Raw genomic sequence first — 10,145 nt, 5'->3', positions numbered from 1 at the left:
AATCACAGGCTCTCCTGGGCTGCTGCATCAGGCTCTGCTCCCAAAACCAATCCTCAGGGCCTGGCTTTTAAAATAAAATCTCTATGGAAGCCTGAAGAAATGAAGGGAACTTGGAAAATACTTGTCAGATTTCAATAGTGGAACTCCAATCCCTTGGCTTTTGCACAGGGTTACCAGAATATGGTATCAAGAAGACTGCCATGCAAAGCTTGCACCAGACTAAGTCAAGCAGAGATCCCCAGGATTGCTCTCAATGCTTTTATATTTTTCAGATTCTGTACTGCTTTAGTGTGTAGTTCTGAGCTTCATATTAAGGGATAGTAAGCTCTCTTTACAGAATAGGGAGACAAAACAATTCCTTCTCTAGCTGGGGACCAAGGACAACCAATCCAAATTTCAGGCCCAAGAGCATAAACAACATGGACTGAAGAGAGAAAAACAGAAAGGATGGGGCTTCATAACCTAAAGCTCTAACTGGACAATTAACTCCACTATGCAAATGGACCAGAACTTATAAAAGTGAGAGACCTCATGACCGGTCATCCATTTTTGGGACCATTTTAGGTTCATCTTGGGTGTAGCCCTGGCTGGGCTCTTGTGCTGCCCAAGGGTGTATCCATTGAGGCCTTTTAATAAATATCTACTTTATTCTTTAACTCTGTTTAGCCTCTGTTCTAGGTCAGCCTGGACAAGGCATCACTCTGGTGGGAAGAATGGCTGTAAAGGAAACAATTTCGTGCCTTGGATGATATGACTGGCTATGCACTGTTAAGTGTTCAGTGTCCTGTACCAGTAAAGCACAAGACCTGCACACCATTAACAAATGACTCCCCTTAAGTCCCTAGTCAGTAGTGCTGTGCCTGGGATTTCAGTTTGCATCCACCCAATACCTTTGCTAGCCTTGCTCTGCATGAACAAACACTTCACTTCTATTACTGCTAATCTGCAGGAGCACAGATGATGGGACCTGTGTATTTTTCAGTGGCAGCAGGAGATGTGGTGGCCTGAGAAGAGCCTCAAGCCACTGTCCTTCACTTGCTTTGGCAAAACATTGCTGAGGTGGGGGCAGCCTGCCTGCAGGACATGGTGCTCACCCCACAGGTGAGGGCCACGTCTGCCCGTAGGAGAAGGCATCAGCCACAGGAGACAGAGCTGCCACCCCACAGTGAGTCTCAATATCCTTCCTTTTACCACCAAGTGACACAGAAGTGCAGGAACTGAAGGGACAAATGAAACAAAGAAAGGCAGGGCCGTGTGGACAATTAACAGTTTATTACCAATATGAACACAGATACTGTGATGCACTGACGTACCATTTTTTAATATTGTGATAACTCTGAGACAAAGAACTTGTTGGCTGACAACTAACATGTCTCTTTCTTCTGGTGATGCCTCAATACATTTCTGTTGGCAAAGGATCTTCATTTACATTGCAGACTACTAGTAAAATTACTTTGAAGTCATCTATCAAAAGCAAATGGTTCACGTGTGTTCTTATCTACTACTAAAAAGAAAGGTAATACATTTAAATAAGCAAATACAAAATACAAAAAAGGCTGACAAATCCAATGTGCAGTGTCAGATGAAATCTAAAAAATCCAGAAATTTAAAATTTAATAATCTTTAGATTAAGACTTGTAAAATGAAGCGAATCCAAGGCAGCAGCAAGCTTCAAAGTGTGCTGAGTCTGCTAATAAAAAGGGTGTAAGAACAAAGACAGTGCCGGTGTCCTCTCCCACCATCTTGCATGACCTTGGTACACTTAGAAATGATCCAATCTTCCTAGCATTCTTAGTACCGTCCAAATGCTTTGCAATCATTATGTTGTACTGATTCTACTCAACTCCTGCCGTATGGCTGGAAAACCAAAGCAGAGAGTTAGTGCACAGTGGTACAGCCAGCGGGATGGACATCGCTCAGTGCAGAGGCTGCAAAAGTACGCGCCGCTCAAAGGATGAGTGGAGGGTAAAAGGATGAGTAAGGGTAAGCAGTCAGCTGCTGGCTTGCAAACTGCAGTACTACAGTGAGAAGGTGCGTCTGTGGTGTATGTGGATGCCTTGTTTTGCACTGGAATGAACTAGGGAGGCTCTGAGGGCCAAGCTGCTGGGACAGTAGCGTATGGACAAGGGGCTCTCCAACTGCAAACTGCCTCGGAGCTTTGTGAGCACACACATCTAGGGCAAGGGCACAGGGAATGGATTTTAGCTGTTTCACAGTCTCCTCTTTCTCCCCTTCCCTGTGAAGCTACGGTGGGGAGTGCAGGGTGTGGACATGCATCTTCCTATACCCTAATGTGGCCTTCAAATGGGAATTTTGCTGTGCATTTTAATAATGGCCCTGAAAAATACCTTCAGTTGTAAACTGCAGAGCAATTTATAAAAAAGTACTGATACATTTGGTACAGCTGCTGTACTTTCAATGTATTATAACAATATGTGGCTATTTGGAAAGCTGTAATTGAGTGAAGGTCCGAAAGAACTCTTCAAGCAAAGGAAACTACAGAAGATTTTTGGGAAGGATTTTCAGTTAGCTTCTTTTGTCCCCTCCTCATCCTGGACCTGTGTGGCCGGCAAGTTACAAGTGAATTTCACGCTTGCTGATTGTGATAAATTGATGTGCCATGGGCTACAGGCAGGCCCTTTCTCACCCTCCCAACCTGTGAGAAACACCAGCCAGCAAATTTCTCATAGGCTGGTGGCAAAAATGCTCATCAACAGCATAATAAAGGATGTAAGTGCAGTGCTATGGTCAGAGCTCAGATAAGGTGGATGCTTGTTCTTCAAATGTGTGTATAAATCAGAGCTGTTCAGAGAAGTCTGAAAACACCAGGGAACTCTCTGCAGTTCCTATCATCTTATCTATGGAAAATTAGTCATAAAGATGAGAAAAATAATAATTTTTCTCTTTCTTACCATCAATTATCTCCTCTTTCACTTTGTGTAACTCTCTTACAACTTCCTCCAATATTTCCTGATGAGACAAAACACAAGTCAGCTGCTCAGAATTTCCTTCTAACTGGTGGAAGAAAATGCAAGTTTAACATGGTTGTGCTTGTCCCCCAACTCCATTGCTGCTCAGAGCCTAGCACTGCTAACAGCTACGTCTGCACTCCCAGGCACGGATGCAGAGGATGCTGGCATATTTACTTGCACATTTCTGTGCAGGCATAAGGATGGAATAGCAGTGAGATTGTGCTCTCTTGCTGCTCACCAGCTAGCCCTTCCCTAGGCACCTGGTTGTAGAGGAAATCAGAAGACTGAACAGCCGTTTTGCTCGTACAGCGCATGCATGGGGGAAAATGGGTAGCTTGCCAAACCTCTAAAAGTGCCAATGACATCTTCACTCACCTGTTTCATCCGATCAAAATCTAAGGCATCCATAGCCACATCATTGCTGCTGCTCACTGGCTTCATCCTTGAGAAATGGAAGAAAAGCATAAAAAAGCTAGTCAGTTTCTTGCAGTGTGTGCTAAGCTGCACCCACCTGATGGTGTGGATGAAATCCACCCCAGAGCAGGAGCACCTGTGTACAAGTGCTGCTCAGGAACATTTGGCAGCCAGAGAGCAGCACTGCTCCTGTATGCACAACCTGACCCTCAAAGATGCTGTGAATTTGTTTTTTTTTTTTTTGTGTTGGGAATCTCAGTGATTTCAGATTAGAAAATGCTGAGGGGATAAAGCCCATTGAACACTGTGTTTTATTACAGCATTTGCAATTTGCAAGCTACATGTCTGGTTTTCCCTCACAGTCCTTTTTCTGTACAGCAGCTCTGTCCTGGCAACCTAGGCTTTCACTGGGTGCTAAAGTAATAGTAGGTTACAGCTTAGAAAAATATTATTGGGAAAATAATAACCCACTAATCCTTTCCTTGGAAGACTTCAGTGAGTCAAGTGTGGCTTGTTGATAGTGTCATGTATCACAGCCATTTTTTATTGACTCAGAAACAAAACCAGTCTGGCCTTAATGGCTAGTGCACCTGAGTGTTATCAGTCTTTCTGCATGGTATTAGTCAGTGGGCTGAGCCATGATGACATCTGATAAAATAAATTAAGGAACTAGAAGCCATTTGCCTTTCTGTTTTAATCAGTAACTCTAAAACATTTAAAAAACTAACTATGCTCTACAAAGGCTTCAAATAACTTTGCCATCATCTTTAAGCCCAGACTGGGGGCTGGTGGAGGTGCTGCTGCTCCTGAGGGCTGTTTGGTCTTGTAACCCTTCCTTGGGAAATCTTAACATGTGTCCTACCATCTCACAGCTAAGGGAGTTATGAAAGATCCAAATGCCATCAAACTGATGAGGAATGGAAACAGGTCACCATGGAGAGCTTTAGAAACCTGCCCTGCTTCCCCCACAGAAGTCTTTCAAGCAAGCACTACTACTACTGAGCACTACTCCAGGTGCTAAATTAGGAAACCATTTTTCCCCACTGAACTCCTCCTCCTGGGATGCAATGCCATTACAAAAGATAGCTACTGAAATGTGATGACTGCTTTAAATAGCCCAAGTTTCATTCCCATTTCCAAGGAGGAAGAATGGTCTTTTTCCATCTATTTGAAGCTCATGTATTTCCTAGAACCAACATGTTTCACTGGTTTTAGGAGAGCTGGCAAATCTATATTTTGCTATAGTAACACTGATGCATCCCTCTGAATGTTTGGGCAGAACATGTTACAGCATTTTAAACAAAGCAGCAAGTATGTGCAGATAGTTGCCATTGGCAACTTGCCTCTCTCCAGACTATCAGCACTGTCGTATGCCTAACAATGTAAAATAAGTGACATCTCTTTGCAGTAAATACTGAACATTTGTAAGCCTGTGTTCTACCTCCTTACTCAGCTTATCCATCCATCTCAGTGTCCAGTAACACTGGGTGCTCCTGGACCAGCAAGGGAAGCAAGCCTCTCTAGCTGTCCAACATCAAACCTAATCTCTGTGATTAAAAACATGGGTGCTGATCCTGAAGCTTGGCCATTCAAACTATTAGGTTTCTTGGCTTTTAACACCTGCTGGTTTCTGTACCCCATGTGTCTGAAAGATCTGTCTGTGGTGGGGCCTTTTTACATCTTGATTTTATTACCAAGTTTCACTCTCCTTTCTTATGCACCCACTGCGGTTGCATGGGTAGAAGAATAACTTCCCTTATCCCAGCTGCAAGCTCTTCAGATAATTTCTGCTTTTGCTTTTTAATTTCTGCAGAGGTTGAGCAATGAAAGCTTCACCTATTGGCAGGGTCACCATGAACCTGCTGTAGAGAGATGGTCCAAAATGTGATTTCCACATGGCACAGCACTGCCAGACCCGTGTCCCTGACTGACACAGACACATGGATGGTTTAAGTGCTGGTTCCAGCATGATTAACATCTATAATGCCCAAGGGAGCAGGGGGCTGCTTCCATGGAACAAAGCTCTGCCATGACACCTTCACACTTGGTGCAGAGACAGACAAAGCAGATTGCAAGAGAATGAGCAAAAGACGCGGCAGAAGACGAACACTAGTGCTGAATGATGGGATGAGCCAAAGGACAAGCCAAGACAGTAAGAAGCCAGGCAGTTAGCCAGTACCTAGAAGACACGTGGGATTGTGTGGGGCTCTTAGCTTCACAGCTCTTCACCACTGATGGATTTCTACAGCAATGGAATGAAACAGACATGAGTCGTGCGCGTGCCATGGGGACAGCGTGAGCATCCCGGCTGGGACACCCCATGCAGCTCACCTAGAAAGTAATGAAGATACAGGCTTCTCAACAGAATTGCTCCTTTCCCATGGCTTCTTCCCAGAGTCTGAAAAGCAAACATGAAAAGGCAGTTTATTATTTTTGCTCTAAAAATAAAAATATCCTGAAGTGGATTGTCTTTTACAGTTGCTTTCTTTCAGTGAGGATGAGGGACTTAGGAGAAGAACCAGGAAAATGAGACTGCTGAATGAGTGCATTTGCCTACATTATTGGGAAAGCATTAGCAAAAATCTGCTTAGTGATCCCTTTAATTAGGGACCACATAGTTAAACAATACTAAAAGGAAATGGAACTGGAACAGCAGGAGGAAAAGCATAAATAATTTCTATTAGGAAATACTGGCTAATTGCTGCAAGGCTTACTTTATTCAGTACAATATTTATTTATATATTACATTAAGAAGTCTTAAGTTTTCTGTCTGCATAGTTGGCAGAAAATGTGGGTGTATGTAAAAAAATGGCAGTTAGAGCCCACTATGCAAATCTCCACAGAGAATTTATTTAATGTTGTGTGCACTTCTAACACACAGAACATTCCCAAAAAGCTGTACTACATAACACTTGTTGCTGAAAGCACTTCATATCATCCCAGTCTCCTAAAATAAACTGTTGAAGAGATTTGACAATTTTATATACAAGAATTTGCTCCCCTGTGAGGTCCTGAAAAGATTACAGGCACTCCCCGGAAATCTCTAGATCTCATTTACATACACCTTTCTCCTGGCTTCCTCCCCTTCCCTTGCAAAGCACACAGGTCATGGCTTTGTTCCAAAAGGAAGCTGGAATGGTTAAATAGTCATTCCCCTGGGAGAGACTCTCAGTATGCATGAAAGCCAAGACTGATGCAGGGATGAATGTGAGTGCTTGCAGCTCATCTACTCAGATTATTTTAATTAATTTTAGGAAAAACAATTTAATCTGGGAACTCTCAGGATCAGCCTTATTGCAACAAACTAAATAGCAGTTTGACATCCGAACCCCAACTGTACAGATCAGGACATCTACACTTCAAAAAGTAAAATAATCCAGCTTTTTTCTCCTAAAAGATTTAGGTGTGTAATGTTGAAGATACAGATCCGCAGCTACATGTCTAACTAAACTGTCTTGCAATTTTCTTGACTGTGAAACATATAAAAGTCATAATTTCTTGCTGAATATAGTTTTTAAAACCACAGGTGTTTGGTAATTTTTCTGTGAGTTACTGTTAGTTTCTGCACTCAGAAGTAGGACAATGAATCCAGAGGCTAGAGGTGGTAGAAAAGACTAGATTAAGAAGACAACTACAATGCCAATAGTTCAACTTAATTAATACCTGATGAATTTTGCTGCTGCTGGGCAGAGCCTCGTGTACTGGTTGAAGGAGAGGTGCTAGCATCATCCTACAAAGAGACAAACAGGACATTACTGAGTTTTAGGGATGAAGTGCAGAGTCCTCTTCTACTCTGGAGGCAGCTGCAGCACATGTGGTACAAAAGCAAGTTTCCTCCCTGTCCAACAGGCACTGTTGCCAAGGTATGGGCTCAAGGCCATTTAAACTTTAACTTTCTCACACTGGATGGAAAAATACATCCTTTTTTATTTTAGTTAATGTGGACACCTTTTCGTGATTACACTCAACCACTCTTATCTCTATATACCAAATCAGGTGAAACCACTCTAAAGTGCTGTTGCCTAAATACAAACCATCCACTTCCCAAATTTAGAAACTCTCTGAGATGTGGAAACTGAGCCACCTAAAGGAACTGTTGCTACATCCCAGTCTGTCACCCCAAGACAGCCAGCAGTACCAGAGAGAGGAAGTCAGGTACTAACAGAATGTAACTTAATCAATCAGTACTCCTCTTAAGTAGAAGACTAAACACTTCATCAGAGATTTGGACTCTTTTATCTTGGATTTATGTGTGACAGATCATAAACCATTCATCCATATATTTGGCATGACAATATTATCTAGCAACCCTCAAAACATACTCAGGTAAAGCATCAGCTCTGCATTGTAAAATGGAATTGCACCCAGTTTGAAAGAACATGAAATATACTCAAGATACGAATTAAACAGATGCTCTCTACTTTTGTAAACAGATTGGTGCTATTAAAAAGTTTGATTGGTGATATAAACTAATGTAGACTTTCAGCAAGAGAGAATAAGGGACAGAAAGCAGAGACTGGCATTTAGAAGCTAAATGGTGCCTTTAGAAGCTAAATGGTGCCTTTCATCTCCAAGTGTATGGTTCAAAACCAGTTTTGGGGCAAGATTAAGAGCAATGGCTGCACACAGGGTTCAACGGGCAAATTCCGTGCTTGAAGCATGCCTTGGACAACATGCAGAAAATAGCTGCTTTTCTCCCTGAACAGTGAAAAGTGCTTATCCCTGCTCTTCCTACAAACCTTTTGGCTTGGGGCAAGACCTAGATTGTTTTAATGGACTTCCTACTGAATAGCTTTGGAGAGAACATCTTTCCACAGGAGATATGAGGCACACCGAATGCTCTATGACCTTGCAGCTGTGGCAGAAAGCCTTCACAAGGCTACTGGCTAGCAACAGCAATGCTGAGAGAGCAGCAGCCTGGAAAAGCACCACACTGGAAAGGACACAGTGCAAGTCCTGCCCTCTCCTAAAACAGAAAAGATCTTCCACACTTTACCAGTTCAACAGGTAGAAAAGTGTTTTCATCTGCATGTTGGACTCAGAGTTGTTGCATCAAGTTCAGTCTACAGACTGAGTCAAATAAAACCACTTGTATAATTGCTTTTGTGGAAGAGAAATGTTCCACTTTGTGGAAATCAAAGTTCCCCAAAGCTGTCCAAGTTCTATCTCAGTTTAGTGTACCTATCATGGTCACATATTTTGACCATGATCTAATGGTTAATACATAATTTTCCCTTCTTCCACCAGGCACGTTCTCTGTGCACTCTGGGGTCTGAAGGGAGCTGATTCTTGCTTTGCATGGAGTCTGGAAACCTAAATTTAGATGCAGGGCTGATGGTCTACTTCAGCTTAGCTCAAGCCTCAAATATAAAATAAGAAACATGAACTTTATCTCAAGTTAACTTGCCAGAAGGTTCAGTGCACCTTCTTACAGAGCAATAACCTCTCACTCCCTACAACACTGGGATTAGACCATGAAATAGAGCTCATTAACCTGGTTTAGACAGTGAATGAAATATTAATAAAACAGCTGCTCTTGTTTGTAGGGTGCTGTTCCCAGGAAAGGCGGGAGCAGTTACATTTGGCTTTGGATAGAATGTGCACATCTATCCCTGGATCAGCACTGCAGTTATTGCCTGCCAGACAGTGAATGAGCACAGGGCTTTGGCTTACAAGGAATCTGCAAGAGCACAGCAGGGAGGGAGGAGTGTTTCACTTACATTTTGGCTTTCCTCTTCCTTCTTGTCAGCTGGCTTGTCTGACTGTGACGCTGCTTTCCTCCTTTACAAAGAAAAGGAGATAGGACACAGTCAACCCTCTAGAAACAACCCTCACAGGAAGACAAGATTCAGGCTTGGGTGGGAGTTACTATTTCTTTAGCTCATCTCAGGGAACATAACAATGGCTGGATGTGTTTGGTTGTGTAGGGCTGGGGTGGAGGTGAAGAATTCAGATCCCAGTGATACAGCTCAGAGAGAGGGGCAAAATTATGAGGTGGTGCTTAAGAGAGGAAGGAGCATGCAGGGTGTGGAGCATAAAGAAATGTGATGAAACAGAGGGAGGAAGCAAAGCTGAGTATGAAACTGGGTGAGAAAAGGATGGCATCTCTCAAGGATTCAGGAAATCCTGGGTCCTATGCAGGAGGAACAACTCATCCCTTTTCAGGGGCTTCTGAGGACCAGCCCTGCCACAGCAGGAGGCTCAGGTGGGAATTGCAGTGACAACACTGCTGGCAGCCAGCTCCAGTGTCACTTTGTCACCTGTCCTACATCCCACATCCCCGATCCTGCAAAGAGAAAGGGCTCAAGCAGTGCTCCCACATGATGGGAAAACTGTCCAGAAAGTCCTTCAAGCCAGGTTCACTCTCACTGGGAGAGATTGGGCACCATTTCTGCTCAGCCAAGACCCCTTCTTCCCTCCAGGTGGGAAAGCTCCGGCTGAATCAGGAAACCAGCCCATCCACCTGGTTTCCAAGTGCCTTTGGTGAACAACAGGAGATCATTTTTGTCTAAAAATCACTTCAAAGGCAGCAGAGCTCCTGAGCCTTGTAGTCCCGGGAGTGTTGGTGCTGCCTGCAGAAGCTGAGTGAGGACCTGAGAACCACACTCATTTCTGCTTCCCAAGGAGGGCCAAAACTCTCTGAGGAGTAAGTGGCAAAGAGCTGCAATTCATCCACTGGGGAAACTGGACATGACAGTAAACAAAGATGTTAGTTGTTTATTTTAGAAAAATACATGATAAAACTTCTTAGGTATTAGA

General features: G+C 43.3%; 1 protein-coding gene across 5 annotated transcripts in view; it reads right to left on the bottom strand.

Annotated features, from left to right (window-relative positions):
- Window positions 1–1,250: 1,250 nt before the first annotated feature.
- EVL (Enah/Vasp-like) overlaps window positions 1,251–10,145 on the bottom strand; it is a 120,982-nt gene continuing 112,087 nt past the window's right edge. For 2 of the 5 annotated variants that reach the window (XM_059475066.1, XM_059475065.1), the window contains exons 8-14: window positions 9,107–9,167; window positions 7,050–7,116; window positions 5,718–5,784; window positions 5,566–5,628; window positions 3,348–3,414; window positions 2,913–2,970; window positions 1,251–1,857 (exon numbers count right to left, since the gene is read on the bottom strand). In XM_059475066.1, coding sequence (XP_059331049.1) covers window positions 1,820–1,857; window positions 2,913–2,970; window positions 3,348–3,414; window positions 5,566–5,628; window positions 5,718–5,784; window positions 7,050–7,116; window positions 9,107–9,167 — 421 coding nt within the window. In that variant the 3' untranslated portion in view covers window positions 1,251–1,819. The remainder of the gene's footprint in view (window positions 1,858–2,912; window positions 2,971–3,347; window positions 3,415–5,565; window positions 5,629–5,717; window positions 5,785–7,049; window positions 7,117–9,106; window positions 9,168–10,145) is intronic. The other 3 variants (XM_059475068.1, XM_059475067.1, XM_059475069.1) reach the window with 3 other exon arrangements.

The sequence above is a fragment of the Ammospiza nelsoni genome, chromosome 6 (assembly GCF_027579445.1).
Source record: "Ammospiza nelsoni isolate bAmmNel1 chromosome 6, bAmmNel1.pri, whole genome shotgun sequence".
In the NCBI taxonomy this organism is placed as follows: domain Eukaryota; kingdom Metazoa; phylum Chordata; class Aves; order Passeriformes; family Passerellidae; genus Ammospiza; species Ammospiza nelsoni.
The sequence above is the reverse complement of the archived record's forward strand: the minus strand, read 5'-3'. Positions and strand labels throughout refer to the sequence as shown.